The sequence below is a fragment of the Strix uralensis genome, chromosome Z (assembly GCF_047716275.1).
Source record: "Strix uralensis isolate ZFMK-TIS-50842 chromosome Z, bStrUra1, whole genome shotgun sequence".
In the NCBI taxonomy this organism is placed as follows: Eukaryota; Metazoa; Chordata; class Aves; order Strigiformes; family Strigidae; genus Strix; species Strix uralensis.
The window spans coordinates 77,619,964-77,646,541 of NC_134012.1; the positions used below are offsets into that span (position 1 = coordinate 77,619,964).

The 26,578-nt window shown below is 42.2% G+C and overlaps 1 protein-coding gene across 4 annotated transcripts in view; it reads left to right on the plus strand.

The window, feature by feature from the left end:
• The first annotated feature begins 8,532 nt into the window (after positions 1–8,532).
• Positions 8,533–26,578, plus strand: part of FRMD3 (FERM domain containing 3) — a 147,043-nt gene continuing 128,997 nt past the window's right edge. For all 4 annotated transcript variants that reach the window (XM_074856360.1, XM_074856362.1, XM_074856361.1 and 1 more), the window contains exon 1: positions 8,533–8,690. In XM_074856360.1, coding sequence (XP_074712461.1) covers positions 8,592–8,690 — 99 coding nt within the window. In that variant the 5' untranslated portion in view covers positions 8,533–8,591. The remainder of the gene's footprint in view (positions 8,691–26,578) is intronic.

Consider the following 26,578-nt stretch of genomic DNA (forward strand, 5'->3'; position numbering starts at 1 on the left):
GTGGCAGGGAGAAAATACATGGATCTTAAAATGCTGCTCCTACAAGTAAGTCGTAAGATTACTATTAATGAGCAGTTACTAACGAATGCTTTTGAAGTGTGCTTTCTTAGTGTCTCTGATGGTTTTTCCATTTGGCTAGTCCACATTTCTTCCCTGGATAACCAAGTCTTCATTCTGCAATCACTTACAAGCATACTTAGGTCTTATGCCACAGAGCCTCTCATGTGCAAGGAAGTTCAGCAACAAAGGTAATTGCAACTTTAAATCTTGTCCTTGTTAGCTCTTACATAATTCAAAGAGCCAGATCAATATAAAGCAATAGTCCTTGCAGTAATCTGGAAATGAATTAATGACAAAATTCAGAAGCTATAGAGAGCTGTATCAGAAAGTGAATATTGCTGCATATAATTATTTAAAAATCATGGTGCTAATTACTTTAATAACAGACTGTGAATAGAGATTAGATGCTGCCAAGATTAACAAACTTGAAATACCTGTTGTGTATTTTTCCCGTACTATTTAATTTGTTCACAAAATGTACTAGGAACCTGTGCAAAGCAGAAATTTTATTTGCTGGATTTCACTTTGATTTATGCAAATTAGACATGGTGTAAAATCTGATTCCTCATACAGACCCCAACTTTGAGGATCATTCCTGGTTGGAAAAGTGCTTTAAACACATTTGAAGTTAGACAACTACCAGGGCAGTCAAAGGATGTAAAATTCAAATTGTATCATTAGAGTATTAAAAATCAAAATAACCGCAAAAGAAGAGAAGGAACTACAAAACCAGCCAAAACTGGTCTAAGCACTTTCAGCTATTTCAAAGTGCATGTGTAGCAGCCATGGCAACAGAACACTACTGCAAGTGAATTCTGCCCATCAGCATCCAAGTTCTACCCGGTACAAGAGCAGTACAAAAGAGCACTCCAAATAGGTGTGTGGTGGGGATTATTTCTCTGTGGACTCAGTAAGCAAGGCTTTTTGGATGCTGAGAGCTCTTCAAAGCCTGGCTCTGAAGAATTTGCTGGACTGGCCACCTGGTAACTGATGCTAAAGTAGTTTTTATGTATTTTATGACTAGTGTTAGTGTTACAGTAATGATCAACTTTTACTCTTATTTTTATCCTCTCTGCAGTGATAAAGTTGAAAAAATGTGAATATTTGGTGTAGCATTAGACTGTATTTTAAACTGGAGCCTTACTGAACATTCACTTAGATAAATACTATTAAAAAGAGGTGCTGTTCAGGCTATAGGTAGGCAATACCTCTTTTTTCTACCTGTTAACAATGTCTGCAAATATACCTCTACCTACTTAAATAAGGAACTTTTTTGACAGGCAGATGTGCATTGCTATAGTCTTTGTCTATGCACAAATGCAGTCAGGGGAGCAGAGCTCTGATTTTCAGCTTAATCAGGAGATGCAGAGTACCTTTATTTGGATTACTAAGTCACTGGTGCGGGAATTTTTTTTTAATTCATCATAGACTGGGGAGATACATGGATGTAGCAGCCACCCTGCATTCAGTAAGAGACAATCTGGTTTCTGTAGGTACTGAATTAACTGTAGACATCTGAAACCACCAGTTGTGTCACATGCAAAACCTGTTAGTCTTTCAGCAGTGTGAGATGGAGGGTTTCTCTGGGGCTGTTAACAAGCCTGGGAGTTTACTGCATGGATTGTGTGAAAGCAACTGGAGAGAACCAGTAGTAAAAGAAGTGTTTGGGAACAAACATCAGAGGTGAGAGACCTCTTGGAGAGGCAGCACAGGAAACTCTGAGAGAATACACTGCCTGCTGTAGTTTTCCTGACAACAGTATTTAAAAAACAGGACTGGCTATGTGTTCACTGGAAGGAGAAGAGTGTACCAAAGAAAGTTTTCAATCCCTGCTGGTAAAAACCTCTTGGCAAGTCCTAGGACCCAGTGAACCATGACAATCATCTCACTGACTTTGTACACTCGGAACCAAAGGCTAGGAGCTGACATTTGCCTTCATGGTAGTTGTCTTGTGTGGATTAAAATCAAAGTAAAGTTTGCTCCAATAAACAATTCTCAAGTGTGAAATTCCGCAATACTATTTAACTCAGACAAATGTTGACAGATATTTGAGCTTCCAGGTGACATCTGCAAGAATTTTGCTAAGAAGTTTGTACAGTACATTCAACCCATCATTCTGCGCTGGAAGAGAGTATTGTAATGTTCTTTGCATACTTCTGAATCTTTGCAGAGATTGCTAAACTTCAGCAGTGGAAGAAAATGTGTACTTCTAACTCGCCCTCACTCCAGCTATGAGCTATGGTTGTGACTGCTGTCACAATTGCACCCAAGGAATCTGGAGGCCAGCAGGACTGCCAGTGCCATGCAAGCTGTGAAACATCCCTACAGATTTCAATAGGACTTTAGATCTTTTTGCTGGGGTAATTGTGGCCAGATATATCACTGATAGCTCTGCATTTTTTAGTGTATTTGGAGTGAGAGCATGTTTGGCTTACGATAGGAATATCCTTTGAAGTACAAACATGAAAATCCCAAGTACTTCAGTACTTATGTCAGATACTGTCATATTTTACAGATCTTGTTGCCTTCTAGTTCATGCAATGAATATGTGATTTTTTTGTAAAGTTTTTGTAATGTAAAAGAAAGTAGAAACCCTGTGTGAATCAAAGTTTCAGCTTCTGACTCAACTCTGCCCTCATTGCAATCAGTAGAACGTTCGCTATTTAAATATTTTTTTCTTTGTAATTTATGTATCTTTAAATACTCTTAGGGTTTTTTAGTACAGTAATAAGCATTATAGAAATATGCATTAATATTTTATATACAGCTTTCAAATTACTGGTGTAATATTCAGATGTGAGAGACTTTATTTCAAGATGCAAATGCAGCCTTTTTCTTTACAATTTCTTACAATTTTTTGCTATAATATGATTTTTTTTTTTTTTGGCCTTCCAAAAGCTTACTTAAGCTTGAAACAAAATCATCCCATAGGTGTGGGATCTCTTATATATATAACATTTGATGAGCTTGTTCGTTTTCATATTTTGAGAATGCCCAGTTCTATTCAATTAGCTCATTGCTAATTTCGGCTTGGCTTCTGGATATATTTTACACAAAATGTGTGTCTCAAAGGCAATTCCATTGAAGATAACAAATCATACATACAAAAATTTGGGCCCTTGGTATGAACAAGTTGTTTGTCTAGTGTACTGAGTCCTTCAGTCATCCAAAGCTTATTCTGTGTCATGGGACCTCTAGGACACTAGGAAGCTAGCTTCCCTGTGGATCTTTCAACTTTGAGAGCAAAACTCACACTTCCCTGACTATAGTAAACTGCTTCCTGAAATACAGGCTCATTGGTAACTCAACCCCCACCCTCCACTCCTTAGGATATGTTCAGGTGAAGCCCAATGTCCAGATCATCTGTCTTCAGCTGATATGTTTTAGAGTTGGAGATCCTAATGCTGTTGTAGGAAGGAACTGAGTCAAATCTAAACTGTCCTAGACTTCATTAATTTTAATTAAGTTACTGTCATTTGCTTATGCCAGCATGATCTCTGAGCCACAGTTAATTGCTGTATGTGCTGTATGGCCTGGCTGTGAGAATCTTGTGAGGGGCCCAAGCCCAAGGCGATGGGTGGGTGTGGGCCTAGGGGAAGGAGGTTAGTGTGTCATGTGGAATACCCCTGTGGGGAGAGTTCTACCCATGCTAAAACCTAAGGTCTAACCCAAGGCAGGAGTATTTACAGCTGCAGCAGTTGCATTTATGGATTAATCTTTTGAGTATTTGGAAATATTGCAGCTCATCCTGAGTACCATCACACAACATATGCGGGACAACCAGATGATCAGGCCCAGTCAGCATGGGTTTATGAAAGGCAGGTCCTGGTTGACAAACCTGATCTCCTTCTACAACAGGGCGACCTGCTTATTGGATGAGGGAAAGGCTGTGGATGTTGTCTACCTTGACTTTAGTAACACCTTTGACACCGTTTCCCACAGCATTCTCCTGGCGAAACTGGCTGCTCGTGACTTGGATGGGCACACACTTTTCTGGGTAAAAAACTGGCTGGATGGCCGGGCCCAAAGAGTTGTGGTGAATGGAGTTAAATCCGGTTGGCGGCCGGTCACAAGTGGTGTCCCCTAGGGCTTGGTTTTGGGGCCACTCCTGTTTAACATCTTGTCCTGGTTTAGCCAGGATAGGGTTAAGTTTCCCCAGCAGTGGGGGGGGAAGCTCTAGCAGGGTTATTCAGATACCCTGTGGAAGTCACATCCTGGCCCCGAAGCGGGACAATGTACTGTGGGATTTGCTCTATTCTCACTGCTGTATTGGTAGATATTTTGCTCTGTTCATTGTTATTACTGTTATTGTTATTGTTGCTGTTTGTTGTGTTGCTGTCGCACTGTTGTATTAAACCTTTCCTTATCTCAGCCTCGGGGCTTTGTATTTCACTCCCTTTGTGGAGGAGGGGCAGCGGCCACGTGGTCTCAGACCCCGGCAGGGCCTAAACCACCACACATCTTTACTGATGATCGAGACGAGGGGATCGAGTGCACCCTCAGTAAGTTTGCAGATGACACCAAGTTGGGTGGGAGTGTTGATCTGCTCGAGGGTAGGGAGGCTCTGCAGAGAGATCTGGACAGGCTGGAGCGATGGTCTGAGGCCAACTGTAGGAGTTTCAATAAGGCCAAATGCCGGGTGCTGCACTTGGGCCACAACAACCCCCAGCAGCGCTACAGGCTTGGGGAGGAGTGGCTGGAGAGCTGCCAGTCAGAGAGGGACCTGGGGGTGTTGATTGACAGCCGGCTGAACATGAGCCAGCAGTGTGCCCAGGTGGCCAAGAAGGCCAATGGCATCCTGGCTTGCATCAGAAATAGTGTGGCCAGCAGGGACAGGGAAGTGATCTTACCCCTGTACTCGGCACTGGGGAGGCCGCACCTCGATGACTGTGTTCAGTTTTGGGCCCCTCACTACAAAAAGGACATTGAATTACTCAAGCGTGTCCAGAGAGGGGCAATGAAGCTGGAGCACAGGTCGTACAAGGAGTGGCTGAGGGAACTGGGGTTGTTTAGTCTGGAGAAGAGGAGGCTCAGGGGAGACCTCATCGCCCTCTACAACTACTTGACAGGAGGTTGCAGAGAGCTGGGGATGAGTCTCTTTAACCAAGTAACAAGCAATAGGACAAGAGGGAATGGTCTCAAGTTGTGCCAGGGAAGGTTTAGACTGGATATTAGGAAGCATTTCTTTACAGAACGGGTTGTTAGGTGTTGGAATGGGCTGCCCAGGGAGGTGGTGGAGTCCCCATCCCTGGAGGTGTTTAAGAGTAGGGTCGACATAGTGCTTAGGAATATGGTGTAGTTGGGAACTGTCAGTGATACGTTAACGGTTGGACTAGATGATCTTCAAGGTCCCTTCCAACCTTGATGATTCTGTGATTCTGTGAAATATATATATATGTGTGTGCATGTATACTTGTTTAAATTATAAACATTAACTTAAAGAGCTAAAGTTGCTGTAATGATCAGTCACTGAAGGGAAAAACCTTGACTATTATATTCTGTAATCTGGCTTCATGCAGAATCATCCAGAAATCAAAGTACTACTTAAGCTTATTAGTGCACCCTGCTATCCCTAAATTTAGCTTCGTATCTGTGAGCAATACCTAGTTAAATAGGAAGTATAGGCTACTGTCCCTTACTCCATCCAGATGTACTCAGCCCAAAGCAAATTCATTCAGCCACCAGTTAGATGAACAAAGAATGGGAATGTGGCTATTGCATTGAGTAGTTGACAGTCCTGGGACTGATGAACCTCAAATGCATTTCAAGCATGTACCTACCCATCAGCAGCTCTGCAGTATGAAGCCAGGTGAGTGCTTGGATAGACCTCTCTACCATATGCCGTGGTCTTGGCACCAATAGCAGTAGCTGATAACCTTCCACTGAGTCAGATAGCCACTGATAGGTGTACAAGCAATATTTTTTTTTCATACTCCATCAGCTCAGCATTTACTGGTAGCTGAACTGCATTTATCTATGTGTTGCTCTGCTTTTTCTAATATTGGCTATACTATTTAATGCCATTTCCTGAAGTATCTGACTTTTCAGATGATCTTTCCAAATGCTGTATGTGTAAGAACTGTTTGACCTCCAAGCTACGGCAAAAAGGGGTGCACTCAGTCAAGCACGACTGTTGAAATATGTCTGTGGGCTTTTCTGTATAATTTGTAATGGTATGAGACTTTTAAGAGTCTCCTATTTGTAGGGGAAAAAAAAGGCCTATAATGCTTTTTGAATAAGGAGGGGATGGCAGTCCTAATACCTGATGCAAAATCCATCTAAAGGATTTACTGCCTGCAGTTCCAATCGGGTAGAGTGTTTCCTTTCATTGCCTGGGTTTTTTCCTATGGGGTGGAGTATTTGTTTTTGATAGTTTCATTTATTTGGTGACATCCTGCTAGACGGCTGTCATATTCTGTGCTAGTAGTGACTATTTCTGAAACATAGAAATATGTTACTTGTCTCAGAGAGCAATCAGGCACCCCAAGTCTACATGGTATGGGGTATCACAGAAGCAAATAAAGTGTCAAAAAGAGATGTGTGACCTCTCTTTAAAGCAGGGAAGTAAAATTCTGCTGAGCCTTGTGCTCCTGCAGCTGTGCCGCTGTTGGTACACGTCAGTTCACACTCGCTGTGTAACAGTCAGTTTGGAGATGTGAATTTCGCACTGCAGTCATCCCTGTGTCTATAACTCTGAGAACTCCTGGGAAGCTCATGCCTCTCCACGTGGTCCTGACAGTAAAGCGAAAAACCCTCTGATAGTGGTAGACTTTGACCTGCTCCCTAAACCTTCATCATTGGCTTAGCTCCCTCTTCTAGTTCCCCTTTTGGATGGAGAAGGGTGTGCTGCAGAGACTGAAGGGCGAGGTAAAATATCCGGCCTAGAAAGAAAAGATTCCTTCTCTACTGTAAGCAGGAAAAATCTGTGTTGCCTGAGAGTCAATCCACATGTGGGCTGAAATCCTGCCTCCTCTGAGTTCCCATGCTGCAGGAATGTAGGACAAAATGTTATTTTATTATCAATGAGTGGGTGTCCACAACTGATGCCTTGGCTGATAAGGACCTTCTTTCATACTTTGTGGGCTGACTATGGCTACTGAGGTGAATAATCTTTTTTAAGTACTCACTGGTTTGCTTCACTATTCACTATGCAATTGGAAGCATTTATCATTTATGAGAAGCATATACTTATAGTTTTTCTTTTATGTTCCACATCAAAGGGCTTTGCATATTTATTAGCTGATGGTAGTGAGCACTGTATACCTCTCATTTGTTTGTGGCTGTCTGTATTTCCTGCTGTTAGCAGTCCAGCAGAAAGCCAAAGGAAGAGTTTACAGGAGTAGCGGTGCTTAGGCTTTCCCATTGGATTTTCAAAAGAACATTACATTCACACAGAACTATTTTCAAAATATGGAAGTTTACAGGTGATCACGAAGAACTAGGCAAAATGACTGAAATACATCTTGTGTGTGGCTGTCAGCACTTTTTTTTTTTTCTTTTTGGAGACTTCCAGTCACATTGCATTTCTCACTGGCTGTTTTTCATCTCCCACTGAAAAAGGAAGTGCTCCCTTTTCAACACAGTGCTGGTGGTCCCTGTTTGGAGGCTGGTCAACTTTGGTGCTTGCTTCCTGCAAGGTTTTGCACAAGTGCATATAGCCTTTTGTGGTGGAGAACATAATAGTGAAGCCACAGGATGATATATTTTCTTTCCCACTTACACAACAAATGGGATGAGACTGCTCCTCCCTAACGGACCGTTCTTTTTCCCTGAGGAAACCAGTTTTCAAGACTTGCACTCTTAAATGAAAGTGCATTAGGTTTTCTTCCGTTTCCTTGCAGTGCACTGATTTCTCTGGTAAATTTTTATATATATATATATATTAAAAAAAAACCCCAAACAATCGGAGTCCTCCTCCTGTGTTGGGATACCCTGGAGACCCGCGCTCTGGCCGGGCAGCGTGGGGACTTCACTTCCCGCCATCAGCTGAGGGATGACCCCCTTCTGCGGGGCACCGGGCACTCCCTGCCTCCCACGCGAGTACCAGTCGCTCAGGGGCACTCAGAACCAGGGGTACCTCTCCTGTGCCGGGGCAGGGCGACAAACGCGCTGACCGTTTCCCTCTCGGGGCTGTCTCTTCTCCCCAGCCCGACGGAGCGGAGCCCCGCAGGGAGCCCAGCCGGGGCCGGTGGGGCGGCGAGGCGGGGGGAGCAGTCGAGGGCGGAGAGGTGCCCCCGCGGGCCGTGCCGTGCCGTGCCGTGCCGTGCCAGGCTGGGGGCGGGCGCAGGAGGATGCTGAGGCCGGCGAGCGGGGCGCAGCCTGACGCAGCGGCGGCCCCAGCCGCGGCGGCGGGCGGGCGGATGGCGGGCGGCGGCGGGGCGCCGCGGGACTGAGGGGCGGCGCCGCCGCCGCCGTGCCGCGCCACGCCGTGCCGCGCCGCGCCGCGCCGTGCCGTGCCGCGGTCGGCCGGGCGCCGCTGCAGGCTGGCCCCCTGCGGCTGCCTGAGGGGCGGCGGCGGGCGGGCTGCCGGGATGATCCGGTTCCGGAGCTCCAGCATCAGGTCGCTGAGCCCGGAGATGAAATGCACCGTGCGGCTGCTGGACGACTCCGAGATCTCCTGCCACATCCAGGTGCCGGCGGGGAGAGGGGCCGCGGCGGCGGCGGGGCGGCTCGGCGGGCAGCGGGCCGGGCCGGGACTCGGGTGGCGGCTGGCCGGCGCGGAGCCGGTCGCAGGGGCCCGGGAGGCGGCTCCGCTCGGCGCGGCGGCGGCGGCAGCGGCGGGGGCGGCGGCGGGAGCTCCCCGCACGCCCCCTTCCCCTGCGCGGGGCTCCGCGCACCCGCGGCTTCCCCGCCGCCTCCCGGCGCTGCGCCACGGCGTTGCACCGCAGGGCGCGGAGTCCGCCCGGCAGCTGCTGAAGGCGTGGGGTCCGCTGTGCACGGCGTCCCTGCAGACAGGAGCAGCCCGCTGGGCTGCGGCGGCCCGGGCGGGGAGGGAGACCCCCGCGGCGCCTCCCCGTCCGGCGGCGCGGTAACGGAGCGGCCCGGTAGGCACTTCTTGCTGCGGAGGTGGGGTGCTGGGGAGACCTGCTCTGCGGAGCACGGAAAGCCTTGCCCCGGGAGCAAGGCCCGCGGCGTGCGGTGTCAGGAAACGCTGTGACTGAGATAGCGGGCAGAGTTCAAAATGAAGTCCTGCTCCCCCTTCCTCTTCATTTAAGGCAAAAGATAACTTGCAGAAGGGTTTTCGGTGATACTAGTTGCGCAGTTGGAAAGAAAGCAACTTTGCTGTAGTCCCTCTTTCAAATTACCTAGTACCTTTCTATTCCTTCAAGTAGTAAGGATAAGGAGGTGAAGAGTAAGGAGTCTCTGAATTTCTGGCGGAGCTGCGGTGTTTGTAGTGTGTGAAAGCAGGGGTGTTTTAGGTGTCTTAACGACCCCAACTCTGATGCATTATGGAAGCCTTAGAGATTCTTAAAGTGCAAGTGTTAGAAACCACGTCAGTCTGTTTGACATTTCCATGGCATTCACAGAACCACTGAGATGAACTGGGCATACAGATTGGAAGATGTGAATGGTCTTTTGGGAAGTTGTTTGTCACAGTTGGTTTTTCTGTCTCTTTGGTAGTATGAATTATCAGCAGCTTTAAATCAAGTTGGTGATCCTGTACAAAGACCAACTGCAAAAATCAAGTGCCATGAGGTGCAAGGTACATTTCTGCCTGGACCAAATTCTGTTTTTTATTAGTTCCAGTGAAGCCATTTAATACTGGAATAGAATAGAATATTTCAGTTGGAAGGGACCTACAACGATCATCTAGTCCAGCTGCCTGACCACTTCAGGACTGACCAAAAGTTAAAGCATGTTGTTACGGGTATTGTCCAGATACCTCTTTTTAAGCCACTGGCAAGCATGGGGTATCGACCACCTCACCAGGAAACCTGTTCCAGTGTTTGACTACCCTCTCAGTAAAGAAGTGTTTCCTAATGTCAAGTCTGAGCCTCCACTGGCGTAGTTTTGAACCATTCCCACACATCCTGTCACTGGATCCCAGGAGAAGAGATCAGCACCTCCCTCTCCACCTCCCCTCCTCAGGAAGCTGTAGAGAGCAATGAGGTCACCCCTCAGCCTCTTTTACCCCAAGCTAGACAAACCCAGAGCCCTCAGCCGCTCCTCATAGCACACTCCCCTTCCAGCCTTCCACCGGCTTTGTTGCCCTCCTCTGAATGCATTCAAGGACCTTCACACCATTCTTAAATTGTAGGCCCAGAACGGCACACAGCACTCAAGGTGAGGCTGCACCAATGCTGAGTACAGCGGGACAGTCACCTCTTTTGCCCGGCTGGTTATGCTGTGTTTGATGCACCCCAGGATGCGGTTTGCTCTCCTGGCTGCCAGGGCACACTGCTGGCTCACACTGAGCCTGCTGTCGACCAGCACCCCCAGATCCCTTTCTGCAGGCCGGCTCTCCAGACACTCCTCTCCCAATTGTACTTGTGTACTACTTAACACTCAAACAGCATGTAGCCTGAAAGTAACAGGAAAGTGTTGAAATGTCTTGTACCTGTATCATTGTAGTGCTCTTTTTAATGAATAGCGTGGTTGTGAGATCATAGCTTTAATGGCTAAGAAGCAGAATGGGCTTCAGAATCTTTTCTCAGAGATTAATGCAAGTTTTGCATAACTTATTTGGCATCTTTAAAAATTAGTCTCTTTAAATGATGAATTTAAAGTTAGCATCTGAGATGATGTCATTACAGCTCTGTAGATTTATGGTGCTCAGCAGATTTACATGTGCTAAGAGTATGCCCTTGGATGCCCACAGGGTAGAAAAAAATAGTCATTACTTTAGGTGTTACATTGTACAAGGTGAGGTAATGAGCTCAGAACCAGTTGAATCCTATTGCATCCATGTGGCTCATTCTATGTGTAATGCATGCAGGGGAAAAATGTTTTATGCCACAGTTGAAAATGTTTTAACTATTATGGTTCTAAGGGTAATCCTGAAGATTTAATTCTGTTATAAACTCATCTAGAACTTGTTTTCCTTAGACTGCATACTGACCAAAAATATTTGAAAGGTGAAAATGACTCCTGCTTTTTTTCCCCTAGGATTTTTAGGTACTGAAATTCTAAACATATAAATAAAGATCCTAGTATCAGGAATCATATTGCTCTTGGTCGCTTCAGCAGAAACGTGCAATTAATGATGACATTTCGTAGTTCTGACTTACCTTTCTCTCTTTCCTGTGCCACACGCTTCAAACTGCTTAATCTTATCTACAGATAGCTACCAGCTACCTATCACTGTATATACAGAGGAGATATAATTTAGTTGTATAATTTGTTTATCCTCTGGTATGTACATAGCTGATAAGACACTAGACGTAACAAATTCCAAACCACTCAACTTTTTGTCTCTAGACTCATAATCAGATCTGTATTTGAACTTAATGATTTGGATAAAACTTTCTAGGAACTTTCACAATGCTACAATTTTATTTTTCAATGGGGAGAAAAAGAAGTTGTGAGTTAGTTGCATCACTGCATATTAAACGGGATAAAATAGCCCAGATGATGTGCTGCTGGGTTAACAGCAGAGATGCCAGGGTTGTGCCAGCTGGAACATGTTGGACAGCTGTGTTTTGGTCATTAAGAGGATAAGAAAGCCTAATTCTGCAACACTGAGAAATGCCAGCAGAGTCTCTTAAGGACATGGGATGCAGAAAGCAATAGTGACGACTAATATTCTAGCTGTGCATTTTCAGGGGGAAATGAGGAGAAGTATGCAGCTAGTCTGGTTGGTGATCTATGTAGCTGATGATTTGCTGCATTTTAGCACACTAAGTTTTGCCAAACCCTACTTTTTCAGGTATATCTTTCCAGCAGTTGGCTTGCATGCGTGGCCTAGTATCAGAGGGCCCCAGTGCCACTTCAGTGCAGAGATGTCTGCTAACTTTGTCTGTCTTCGCATATGCACTGTAGATCTTTGGCCCTACAAAATGTGAAACCACAATTGTGTGTTACTCAGCTAAAACACTGGGAAGTAGCGTTAGGAAAAATAAGTGGGAGGAGAGGTATTTAGGTGCTGCATATCTATGTGTATTTTTTTCTCTTGCTGTGTAAATTGCATAGTGTTTAAGTTGGAAAATAAAATAAAATTTTTGTTTTACTATTAAAATTCTTTCAAAGCAGTGTTTCAGCAAGCCAACAGGCTAATAGAGCCAGCTTTTTGGAAATTGCATTTTATAGCAAACAGTCTAGTAACAGCATATGGGGTGGTGTGGGGAGAATCAGAGATGAGTCCTGCATTTGCAGGCTCCAGCCAACTAGTTATTGAGCTGTGCAGCTACCATGTAGGTCACCAAGTCGCTCAAGGCTAGGTTTGCAGCTCAAAGGTCAGGATTCAGTGTGTCATCCTCCTCATCTGAGAGACTTTGTGACTGCAAATTAGCTGAAGTGATGACAGACACAGGAAGGGGCTGGAGCCTGAGGGATGCTTAACTAATTCTTATGATGACATTTATTTTCCCATGTTTTTTGTTTGTTTCTGAAGCTTCGCTTGGACCCATATGTCAGGCAGTCTTACAGCAGCAGTAGGGTGAAGTTGTAGTTGCAGAGGTAAAATGGAGAGGTTATGAAAAACAACCTGAAGGACCAGTGGCCACTGTCTGTTTCCATGTTCAAGGGAGAGAGGTGACCCACTTGTGCAGCCTGCCTGATAAAGCACAGAACCAAGGTGTGAAAGAGGGCAATGGGGGAAGCAGGTCTTCAAAACTACTGGAAATGTGTCTGGAGCAGCAGGAAGACCTCCTTTCGGGAGGTACTAATGAGATACTTATTTTCTGAGTCATTGATACAACAAACACTTTATTCCCGTTTTTGCAGGCTTCATACAATAGCTTCACGCATCTAATTAACCTTTTAGTAACAATAGCCTAAACATCTTAAATAGTAAGGATTTTTTTTTTTTTTCTGTCTTATTCTATAAAATTACTTGTGCTTATTCCAGTTGTGAGTAAAGTTAACTGACAAGGTCCTGTTATGGTAGACTTATTAAATATGTAAGTACACCTTGGGTTCAGTGGTGCAACTGACATGCTTTAAATAAGGCATGGGCTTCAGTATACCTCGTTTAACTGAAGTGAGTACTACTACTGTTACTTTATTTTTTTAAAAAATATGAGTGTGTATTAGTAACCATTATAACTCTAAATTTAGTTCTTTATATGAGGTTAATAAATTATAAACTCACCCTAGAAAAATGATACATTTAATATATTACTTAATTTTTATATTAATAGAAGTTTTACTTTATTCCTTGAGCTGTTCAGGTCCAGCTGTGCAAAACTGGAGATAAGGTTGGCATGAATGAGGTTTTTCTCTCAGCTGGAGCTTATTATTGACAGTGATAGTGAACTTTGCTGTCTGTGTGTTTATTTGTAGAAATACTATGTGACTGGATCTTCTTGTGCCTCAGCCTGTATGTAAAATTATGTAGTAATGGGGCCTTTATAATGACAAAGGTTTTGCTTTGTATGAGCTTTCCCAAACAAAAATCTGTATAGATATCCCCCAAAATATCACCTGGCTACACTACTGATTATTTTTTATGTATCTAAATTATTATTTGATTGTTGTTTAAAAGACCAAACTTGAATTTCTGTGTGTGTCCAGCTTTTGAACAAGGAGAAGACATAATTTGTAAAAACTGCATTAGAAATCAGGAAGAAAATAAGCAGAGCAAAGCTTTGGTTTACTTGTGGTCTGTTTTTAGACCTTTTACCTTTTTTTGCATGAGTGAAAATGAGGGTGATAAAATCTGAGAACGCTCATTTCTTTCTGCTGCTGATGGTCCAATAGTGTAAGATGTCCTCATGTCTTTTTAATCTTAATTCAGAAGTGCTTTCTGTGCAGTTTGAATACCTTGGCCTGTAGTTTGACTAATAATTTACTAGCCTGACTTTTTTTTCTTTTTTTTTTCCCCTTTTAAATGTGACATACACTGTCCTGTTGAGTTCTTTTTGTAGCACATTGATGACTGGAAACTTGCTTTCTTGCTTAATATTTTCTGCTTGGTCTGTGTCTTGCGGGGAGATGCTAAATTTAGTAGAAATCCGGTAACCAAAGAACTCTCTTTAAAATTCCCATCCCTCAATAAAGTGTAAAAACCAAAACAACATGCTGAAGCAAGCTGTGAGGTAAAAGGGTAGTGACTATGAGTCTGACTGTGAAGATATGCTGAATGTTGACGATTTGGAAAAGTAAGTGGGAAAGGGAAGGTAGCATGAGAATGAAAAGAGCAGAGGCCAGAGATGAGAAGGCTGCAGAGAACCATAACTGTGGAAGGAGAAAGGTTAAGGGATTACGTAGACAGCAGGCAGGAGATTTAGTGGATTTATATTTATCCTGTAAGCGATGTTGGAACTATAACCAGCAAGTGCCTTGAGCTGCTGGGATGATGCTATAATGGTTCAAAATAGTAAGATGAGATAAGGATGGGGATGCAAGTTAGGATGACTTCTTTGCCATGTTCTGTTGACACATTTTAGAAACTGCGTACTAGGGCTTGTATTCCTGACTTCATGCTTGAGCCTCTAATTGTACAGTTACAATAGGTACTCTTGGCAAGAGTTTCAGATGAGAAGCCTTTCTAATTAAGCTAAGCCTGTGGGTTAAAGCTGCCTCTGTGGCAATTTTGTGTGTTTGATTAAATTTGCAGTAACGTGGTTTTGTTTCAACAGCACTTACGGATGTGCTCTTTGCTTCTTCCAGGGCTGAAAAGGAATCAAGGAGTAGAAAGTGCTACTAGAAAGTTACTAGGGTGTTGGGAGTTCTCATTACAAATTGAGAAATTAATTGTCTTAATGGATTTGGTAAGTGTTTGTGAAGCTCAGTATTTGCTTAACACTGGTTTCTGTATCTCTGGCAGGGGAAAGGCACGTATTGGTGTGTAATATGTGTTGCTACCAATTCACAAGTTGTTATTCTTTCTTGTTATTCTTAAGTGAAAATAGTTACAAAGTTGGTTTATGCAGGATTTGATCCAATATTTACTAAACTGGAGCTGAACTGTTTTTGTTGAATTAGTTTTTTTCCACACTCCATGTTGTCTGATGAACAAAATCTGAAAATTCTCTGTCCTAAAGGCAATGATCTTGCCTTTCATTTTAACTGTGTATTTCCTGTGTATTGCAATTGGCATTATAATTCATGTCTTGATTGCTAGTAAACAAAGGTGGAGGAACTTAGATGTGTGCTTAAGGACTTGACCGATCCTGGGTTGAAGGTGAATGTGTATTTCAGTAAATACAAATAGTGCATATAAGTATTTTAATATATTGGTGAGGATTGGTGCTGCAGTGTGGAGGAAAAAAATATGAAAAATGCAGGTATCCTTAGGCAAAGCTAGGTAGTTAACAGGGACAAGCTAAAAGGATAGTTCCTGATTTAAAATGTAAGTATAATTTTTTCACTTTTACCTACTTTTCCTTTTTCTTACAGCTTTGAGTAAAAATTTTTACATTATTTATTCTCTTGCATATTTGGATGCTGGCTGAACAGTAGGAGTGGAGCTGTAGTAATAATAAAAGGCAACTGGAAAATCAATAAGACAATGCAGCACAGTTTAGATCTCAAACTACAAATCATCAGTTCGATCCCATAAAGTGGAAAGTGGCTCCTGTGAGATACAGGATGCTTTCTGCTTGCAGGAACTTCGTATGCTGTTTTGTCTTGAAAGGGCTTTTGGCACCTCATGAGGCTTGCACCTTGGGATGCTCTGGTCTGTCTAGGCATCTTCAGTGCACTTATACAGATCAAATATAGGAGGCAGCCAAGAAGCGATCATTTGGCAGAATTAATTGCCCCAAGATTAGAGCCAAAATGAGTCATTGTTGAGGAAGTACTGTATTTTCACTTTTTGGTTGCATTTGCCTAGATTGAATTTTCTGTATAGGTCAGCAATGATTTAATAATGTATATCAATGTTCCTGAAATTACCTTTAGCAAAAGAAGAGATTAGTGCCTTTTCTATGGGAGAGTGAAATAGGGAGTCTGGATTTTGCCTGTATGGTTGTTGCTGGTCCCCTGGAACAGACAGTAAATTAAAAACCCAAGGTTTAATTGCTTAGGTTAAAGAATGAGAGAAATGGCAGCTGATTTTTCTCTTCTCCCTCAAAAAAAGCAGGTGGGTTGGGAGGACTGGTTTTATCACTTCCTGTGATAAAATACTTGTTTTCTGTAGTGCTTCTGGGTATTTTGTCTTATTAAATCAAACATAGTGAAAATGGCTCTCTTAATCTTCTTATTCTCTCTCTTTTTGCACTTCCCTCCCCACTCACCAGTGTGGATAATATCAACCTGTTGGCAAGGTTCATTACGTCCAGATAATCATTCTCTCCTTTTCCTGTTAAAGTCAAGCTGTCACCAGATGACTTCTCCTGTGTCTTTTTCCCTGCTGCATATGGAAAAAATCTCCACACAGTTCTTCCTTCAGCTGAGGCTGCTTGTCTGTTCCTTCGTTGTTTGCTTAAATACAGCTTCATTTTTCTCCCTAGCCTTGCTTTCTCAGAGGCCCTTTCTAGACCTTACAAATCATCTTTTTGTTCCTGTTGGATTACCTTGTTCTCATTCTGTTTTAATTCTTTGTCTGATAGTGAAAACACAATTGTAGTAATTCAGCAGTAATTAAATTAATACTAAATCTTTTTCTTTCTGGCATAAAACTGAAAAAAAAAGCACCAAACACACTCTTCTTCCTTACACTCTTCTGCAGGCAGTTTATTTTATCCTTTCCAACTACAGATATTCAGTTCATAAAAGTGTTCCCATTTTCCTCTTTTCAGGGTTTAACACTTCATTTTTGATGGAGGTGTGTTGATAATCAGCTCTTGCCATTTCAGTGTGCTGTCAAGATAGATCCAGCTCTCCAGGTCCAGCTGTAGCAGGCTGAGTGTGAATAATAATCATGCTATTCATAGTTGCTGTTTATGGGAGTTACTAAGAAACTCCATTACGGACCCAGGGATGAAGAATGAACTGTTACATTTAGAGGAAAAGTTTCTCCTGACTGAAAATAATGCTGGAAACTTGAGATAAAATGCATCATACCAATCTGTATAAGGTTAAGTATAGCATAAAATTTCTCAAGGTTGCTCACAGCCAGAAATGAGAAGGTATGGGCTGTATACCATGAGTTCTTTTTCAGCAGAAGTGTTCACAAACAGAAATAACTCCTGCAATAATTGGAAATCTGACCAGTCAAGATAGTTGCAAAAACCATAAGTGGCTGAAAAATTATTGTTCTTTAAAAGCTTCCTTTGGAAAAATATTAAATGAGTCAACATCTTCATTAAAAACACTTGTTATTTTTCCCTTGTTTGCTTAAACCCCAGGAAGAAGTAAACAATCTGGATTGAAGACATACTTTGCTCCTTGCAAACATATTATCTTACAATGATATTTTCCCCATAGCAACTCTCTTTGGAAGAGAATTGTGCTTTTAAAAAAAAAAATCAAGATTTGCACTTGGCCATTTTTTGACCTGCTGTTGTAATATGTAAACTTACTACAAAACGGCACATGTTGCAAAGGTGACTTTGGGTATTTCTGACAATACTGTGTAAAGCCTTTTTCATGCAGTCAATCTGTATGCCCACTTTTTTTGGTCTTTCACCCAACTGCAACAAAAGCAAAAAAGAAATAGGATTGCAAAGGGAAAACAAAGAAAAAATTCCGCCATCCCCCCCAAACCCAAACAGTATCAGGAGAATTTACAACAGGACTTAATAATTTATTAAATATAAAGAGACCAGAAAGCAGTCACAAACAATTTCAAGTTAATGATGAAATGCTGTGGAAATTGATGCATAAAGTTCAGATATAATGGTGTATTGTTTCCAGGCACGGAGGCTAGTCACACATTTTTGTCTCCAAGACAGAGTGTCTGTGTGTGAGCTGCCTTTGGGAATGGTTCCTGGACCCTTCTATCTGCTGGGGAATGCCTGAGAACTGGTTAGCAAGAATGCTAATTGGCACATCTTGGAGTTTTGTCAGGCAGTGCCCTAACAGTTTGCTAGCATGGGTGGTGGATTTCAACACCCCAAAATGCTTGAAGGGTTGTAGTAGTTTAAGTATAGAAGGAATCTCTGTTTTCAAAAAGAAGAAGAAAAAAGAAAAAAAAGATTTTCAAAATGACTAAGGATGTATTTTATAGTTCTGATACTAAAACATGACATGGTAGCTGTTCGTAACACTGTCCTTCTAAGTGGAAAATCTGAAGGACTGCGTGGAGCATCTTAAACAGGTGGTGGTAGTACTGGTTTTAGTAGGTGCTTACAAAATAGCTGTGTTTAGGATCTGTGGCAGTAATCTTGGATTTGAACCTGTACTCTCTTCTGGGATGACAGATTCTTGATTTTTTTCTTTTTTTTGAGTGCTCTTAATGACAGAGTCTACAAAAGTACGCTGCAGGATCAGGACATCAGTTGTTGGTGTGTTTTTGGTTTTGGTTTTATTTTTACAGACACAAACTCCAAGCCCTGTTGTGGAGTGAGAAATGAGATGTGGTTATTTCTTTGAACAGTGATTGCAAAAATACAGATGAGATGCCCTGTGGGGTGCTGTACACGCCACAGAGATGCTACAGAACATACTTTTAATCCTATTTCTTTAGGCTTTTCAGAGTAAAAGACAGCTGATCCTTCACTTTCACTCTGTTGCTTTAAAATTGGGTAACAGATAATACCTTGCAGTCAGAGAGTGATGTTTGCTCTTGCATTAGATGGGACAGTTACCTGGGGTGCAGTTTGAACTCTGAAGCTGTGCAGTGCCAGCCTGAATTTAGGTGATTTGAAGGGTTTATCTCAAGACATTCAGTGTGCCAATAGGTGGAGTGCACCAAACACACCGACCCGGCTTGCTCCTGCTCTGTGTGAATTTTCTTTAGCTCAGTCCTGGGAAAAGGAAGGAAACAGCAGAGGCTTTTACAGACGGTGCTGTGAGTGATTCAGCGTGCAGACGGAGCCATTCACATGAAATCGCTCCAGCAGCTCGCGGTGCCCCTGCCAGTTGCTAGGTGCAGATCCAGGGAGGCTTTTCTGTTTTGACTGGAGAATCCACTCATGCTGCCAGGATTTCCGGATTAGTTCTCTCATACGGTCTGGCAGTTGGTACTTTACAGCCTCCAGAACGGAGAAGACTTGAGCAGGAATCATCAGTCCCCAAACCAAACCATGCTGCTAGCTCATGGGCATTAAAGCAAAAAGAGTGGCACATCTAAGTGAAAAATGAACAATGTACACAGTTTCAGGAAAATGTGTTCAGGACAATTCTGGTTATTTTTTTTCTTCATGGAGTACATGCACCAAATAAGTAGCAATTTTCATCCTGTAGCTTCTTGAGAATCAGAGGCTGGCTTGTATCTTGCCCAGAAGAGTTTATGGTGTAATTTCAGGGAAAGCACAGTAAAGGAATGCTTAATTCATGTTGTGATGATGAGACCACACAAAGTAATTCATGTAGTTGGCCTGAGTTTTAACTGAATTAAAGGGAGGGTAGAATAACTACTGGAGAAGAAGAAATTCCAGGAACTGGATGCTTGTGTGTGTGTGGGAAGACAGCAAGACTCCGGTTGTGTAGAGATTTCAGCAGTTACAGGGTGCATTGCAGAGATGGCAGTATTGACTACACCCTTCCAGTGTTTACACCTGTTTTTTTGTTTTATTCTGTTATTTAGAAACTTTCCAGTGAAAGAACATGTAGTTCATAAATCTATGATCCCAACTGCTAAGGTAATTTTTACTAGTCTAATCTGTTTCCCTGCTTATTTTCTACTTCACGTTTGCTTTAGGGTGTCAAGAGGTGAGCTCTGTTGCATTCAGTTTGTATAAATGACTTGCCATCTCCCTGCTCTGTTAGAGGTTTGTGCAGCTTGTGAATGTAGCAAGAACCACAGGGTTGAGTTGGATTGGGGCAGGAGGGGAAACGCAAGTTGTAATTCTGCTCTGCAGACCCACTGGTTTTGATTTCTACTCCTGCCTTTCAGCAACTCTTAGCTTACTGCCCCCTCCATCGTGAAGATATCAATACCATGCCTAAACCCAGACTCCTGCAATACCCTTCTGAGGTCATCATCCAACTCACCAGTTGCATCTCTTCTTCATTATCCTTTTCTTCAGTTCTCCAGACAGTTTTCAGTCCTTTTCGCAGTGCTTATATTCGTGGTACTTCTAAGTTACTATTTCTACTGTTTGTTTTTTTTTTTTTTTGGAAGTGGGGCAATACACTGTGTTGGAGACAGAGCAGAAACCTAGATCTGTTGATAAACATCATTACCTGGTTTGCTGATTCCTGTAATTATTTCACAGAGATTGTTCAAAGAATTGTTATAGATTCACACTAATCATTGCTTACTTTTGTCTCATTGAGTTTTTTTCCCCCAAGGTGTATTTTTTGATCATCATTTTGATGATGGAGTTAGTATTTGGACAGTAATTACCAGAAGTACTGGTTTTTGAAGTTTCATCTATATTTTGTATTTTGGTGGTGGGGTTTTTGCCTTTTTTTGGGGGTGGCAGCATCTTTTGTAGTTTACTGTCTCAGTGAATTATCTTGACTCACTTGTTATAATTTTGTTGCTCTTGGTAACATACTCTCTGCACAGGGTAATGTATATATCTGTGGGTTTGTATACATCCTGTAACTTACCTGTAATAGTCTGTGTACTTTAAGGCTTTTACAGTATCCTAAATGTTTGTATGTCTTTGTTCTGATAACTGCAATTTGTAATGATCAAGTCTTATAACAACTAGGTTATACTTTAGAAACTTCAGTTTCTTCACCTTCTTGCTCATTAACTAATTTATTCTTACCAATTTAATTTATTTTAATCTATTTTAAAGTCAGAAAAATCTTTATTTTCATGGTCTGCTAGGCTGACCCCTCTCAACTCATATTACATTTTTTTCTGTCTTTCCCAAAGCCTTAATGTAATGTACATATTTTTAAATTGAGATCCAGCACTTTCAGTCTTTATAATACAGATTTTTGCCCGCTCTTTACATTTGCACTGTTGTGTGAAATTCTGAATGATACTGGGGTGGTTCAGGAATAACAGAAATGTTTCTGTGTCCTGCAACGGGTTTTCATATAGCATGAGGAAACAAATAATTATTGAAAACTAAACTTCCCTTCCTCCCTAGATGAATTTCCTCTTAAAACTCTTAGCACTGCTAACATACTCTTCTGTATGAATATTCACTTTTTTTTTTTTTTTTTGGTTGTGTTAGAATTTACTTAGACATTCTGTCTTGTTTCCAGGAAATGATACAGTTTTCTGTCATGAGGCGCTAAATAGTTCAGTGGATATCTCAAGTCCTGAAAAAATAGACACAATGTTTTTTTATTCATAGCTCCAACATCTGTCTTTTTACAGTTCTTTTTACTCTGTGAGTAGTTATGCTGCTGTTGCTTTGTGATCAGAGCTATCATTGTAATCCAAAAAACTCAAGAGAGTTGTATGTCATTTTCAGTTTTTCCATATATAGCTGGTATTCTGAGGATGAAGAACTTCTGTTGCATTTGATGCATTTCCATTAACTTGCTTTTAAGAGCTCTGGCTAGCTGTATCTTCTATGGATTAGAAAGTAAAAGGGAAGATGCATATGTGGGTTTAGGTGCCTTCCCCTTCTTTCTTCTCTCCACCATCCACAGATGGAGCTTTTGGTCATTTTGAGGGCAGCTGATTTCTAATAGTGATTTTGGTGCCCTCCTTCTGCTTAGCCAGGCTGTGCTTTGATGGTAGGTACTCCAAGAAGGTTGAAAACTACCAGGTGTTGGCAGGTATGGACCAAGAGGTATATATCCTCCTTGATGTCCAGGCAGGTTGTTATTTATGCCTGTGATGTCCTCGCTTTTCTCCTGCCCCAGACTGACCTCTGTGGTTCTCTTACTTGCTGCCTGTCTCAGTATTGCTAGTGTTATTTGTATTACCCTTTTTCTCTATGAAGTAAACCTCTTTGCTTTCAGTCTTGGCCACACAGGTAATCTGTTCAGGAGGGAACTTCTTTTTTCTGTTCACTGCATCAAAGTGGGTTTTTTCCTTCTCTTCTAGTTTCTGTTTTTTTTAAAAAACCAAGCAGATAGGCACAGTGACATGTAAATCCTTTTTGAAATTCCTAATTCTCTGACTTGACAGTACTCAGAGATGACAAGAACAGCTGTATTCATGGTGAACCTGCAGAGCTGGTTTGTGCCCTACGTAATGTTTGGAACTTCTCCTTAGAGATACAGAAGGAATTGCGTTTCCTAACCTATCTCTGCCTCCTCTGTCTCCAGAGGATTCACTGCTTACGCAGAAACCAAAATGTTTGCTGGAGGAGGATTCTGAGTGTTTTACCCTGCAGGATGAATGATGAAGAAAGTTTATGAATCTAGGGGAGAGCCCATTGAACAAATCCTGTCTTCTTATTGTGTCCATACATATTTGATATTGCTTTGTAATTAAAATTAGATCTGCTTCTACAGAATACTGTTTTTCTCAGTTTGAACTATGCATTCCTTTCCTATGCATTCCTGAAACAGAACAGCTAAATGCTTAAAAAAAGAGGGAAATAAAATGGAAAGTACTGTCCTCCCGAAGGTGCACTGGGATTCCTGTTGCAGTATTTTTTTTGCAGAAATATCATGAGTTGAGTTTTCTTGCTGAGAGAGAGGTTTCTGCTTTATGAACAAGATAATTGTATATTTCTGTTCAAACATCATTCTGACATGTTTCATGACCGCAAGATATTTTATGCACTCACTGGAATAAACAACACACAGGGCTGTCTCAGTCACTTAGTCAATGGATAATGTTGTGCCTGCTTTTACACATCTTTCAGCTAAATCAGAGATCAAAACTAAAACTCCAGCACTTGAGGGCATGTGGGGAGGATTTTTGACACTCTGGAGGAAAGTCAGTCTGTAAAGCCTTAATGATTGCTCCTTCATCTATGCAGATTTTGCTTTAACGGGTGCCAGATCTGCTGTAATATTGATGACATCCTTCACCTCTTTAATGCCTCGAACGTAACAGAGCATATATGCTGGTAGTCTAATTTTGTTCTTTATGTAGGGAGACCACAAATGGTGAAGATTTTATATAAGGATGTGAACTATGACTACAAATTTGGCATGTAACATGCTTTCTGTTAAGTGAATGAAAAATATTTAAAACTGATTTTTGTGCACTGGACACATCCCATGGCTTAGCTGTCATGAGAAATTTTATTAAGCAAATTCTGGAACAGTTCCCTGACAGTGAGGCAATTAATAAAGTGTTGCAAGATATAATGGTAAAGTCACATGTTGAGCAACTGCCCTTATCCCCAGGAGAGTATGAGAGTGTGTAGATGTACAAATCGCCTGTTGCTTTCCATCCATTTTGGTCTGTGTGGTCTGGAGTTTTGGTGAAGTGTTTGGCAGTTAGAGCGCAGCAGTAGTTGGTGAAAAATTAAACAGGGGTAATACGAATGTTTAGCCAGACTGAGCAGTAGTGGAGTTCAGGTTTACTGGTTTACACCCTGGGATTGAAAATGCCTGAAGTGGGACTGCAATGACCCACGGTCATAGTTAGGGCTGCGGTCCAGTCCCTCATAGAAATAAGAGGTGCTCTCCATGCACCTCTTATGACTTTTTGTGGTTGTAGTGGGACCATTCATCCCCAAATGTCTATTTATAGTGTTCGTATGAGGCATGCTGAGAGGTGTGTTTCTGGATTTTAAGGATTAAAGCTGTTGTTGGGAGAGAGGCTGTAATGGAAAGCATTCGATTTTGAGCACTTTATGAGTTCTGCAGGAATGACTACAAAATACTCAAATCTGGGATAGAAACACTAACGTACACATAGATATATTCCCATGGGAACATCTTCCCTGAGATTCCTAAGAAGCATTTAGTTCCTCAGGTGACTGTGTGGGATGGAGTGGCTTGCAGTGAACTGGAACTTGTCTGCTGCAGAGCTTATGAATGAGAATGTGCTTTGCTATGTGTAGTGTGGAAAAACGAATTATTCATATTTATTGTCTTCCTCCTGAGCCTCTCCTGCTTTGTGGAGAGAGGAGATGGAGCTTGCGTTGATCATGGCGTAGCTGTAACACTCTTCCCAGGTTTGCAGGGTCAGTGTATCTCTCCAAAGGAGAGAAGTAGCCATCCGTGCTATCTCTACATTGTTGCTACTCCAGAGCTGGAGGGAATTAATTGATAGATGTCCTCTTCTGCTGGGTGGGATAGATACTGTGTCCCAGCAGAATGTTAAGCATTAAGTTTTTCTGTGTCTTGGGATTCTCACAAGAAGAGCTACGACCTTGTGCATGACAGTGTTACTGCCAGACCTCAGGTACTCCAGATCATCTGAGCATTATGTTTTTCTATATTGTGTACAAGATAACCATTCAGGAGTACAAATAGAGCACAGCACAGGAAGCACTCAGAATTTCCAAAAATTACACCCCATGCCTTTCAGAGGCTTTTAATTTGGCAAAGGCAGAATCATGTTTCTTTCAGAGCCCACTGTTCCTCAATGCTAGCATTGTCACAGATTTTCAGTGTACCCTTTTCTGCTTTTGTATTAAATTTTAATAAATTGTAGTAAGTTGTAGCGGCCAAAATAATTCACATGTCACAGTGCTCTTCTTTCTTTCTGCAGGACAGGGGCTGTTTATTTTCTTTAGGTCTCTCTTTTTCTTCTCACATTAATACATACTCATACAGTAATACATACTTATACTCTCATTCAAGCTCTTACTTTATAATAAGCAAATCAGCAACTAGACAGTCATCAACCCTCTCTCCCACAAACAGTTCCATACCACACAGGCAGTCTTGGTGCTGCCATTTTCTTCACCACACTAGCACAGCCTAGCAGTCTCTTATCTCTCTTCCAAGTCCTGTTTCTCCTCAAAGCCTTGCTGCTTCTCCAGGCCTGTGCAGAGCAGAGCTGGCACTTCTCCAAGCCACCGCAGGACTGACCAACACTTCTCCGAGCCTGCACAGAGCAGAGCTCACCAAGCAGAACTCTCCACCTTTGCTGAGCTCCCCAAATAGACCTCTCTGGCCGATGTCTATTTGGCTCTTAAGTATTGAATCTCCCACAGCTGTGCAGGGCTGACAGGCCAATGCCGACTTGCCTCTTAATCATTTATCAGTAACACATGATTTGACTCTTAACATATTGAATCTCCCACAACTGCGCAGAGCTGACACTCCCACAGGCTTTCTTGCAAAGGGGACTGATAATAATTTTCCTCCATGCTAGTAATTTGTTTTTCTCTACCATATTACTATTTTGTTTTTTCAGGATTTGCCATTTTTAAATGATAAATGTGTGTCTTAAAAGTTTGGGTGACTTTCATTAAGAATGTTTCCTATTTCATCTCTGCAGTTTAAAAGAACCACACCAAACAACCAAAACTCAGATGCTTCAGTTGTCTCAGTATATCTAATGAATGTAAGGAGCTTAGAGGCAACATGCAAACAACAGCTTGACACAGAGAATGAAACATGTGGAGTGCATTTCCATGGGTGGTGATAGCAGTGTTTACTGTGTTATCACAAAAGCACGTCAGAGCCTAAGGCATGGATAAGCACCCCTTTTTGCTATGCAAACACAAAGTAAGATACACTTCCTAGTCTTGTCTGAGGATGTGGACACCTGGTGGAATAGTATGTTATATAAATAAAACAGTTTGCTGCCATGTAGATGAGAAGTCTTGCTTGAATCTGCATGTGCTCTTGGTTCATGGCAACCAGGAGTGAAAACACAATAGTCTGAAGCCTTTTTGCCAATACATCTTAATATGTTGCAGTTGGACAGTGTTCACCAAGGCAGGCAATAATATATTAAATCCTCAAAGGCAGCTGAGTTATATTCTGTGCCCACATTCTTAAAATAAGAGTGTTGCAGACAAAGAAATAACACTGGGCAGTGTGGTGTAGTGGTCTCTTCACATTGTCACCTTTGCCAAGAACAGAGAGGTTTAGAAGATTATAATGGAGTGTGTTTTGTGGTCCCTCCTTCTTGACAGAAGGGTTGACCTGGAAAGAAATGTATTGTTGCTTGCTTTGAAAGTTTAAGAAGTGAACTGTGGGAGCTGAGAAGGGTAGGTGATTGCTGTCCTCTGCCACTCAGCAGGAAGGCGACAAGGAGGCATAAAGTGAGGGTCCTGATAGGCAGGGGTGAATTACAACTGGGAACAGATGGATGAATAGCTGGTGGAAATGACAAAATCACTGGAAGGGGTGCACAAACGGATACGCTGAAGCAGTAGACCAGGGAAAAGATCTTTGCATCATTATTTGGAAAGATATAAGTGGAGCAAAATGGCATTTGGCAGGCCAGAGGATATGATATTGGCATAATCTAGTCACAAAACAATGGTAACAAAGTAATGTCTTGTTTTATTATACCCTTGTCTACTTAGGGGTTAGGAGGAGTAATAATTATTTGTAATAAGAATATGATTTAAGGAAACAAAGTAGGTGT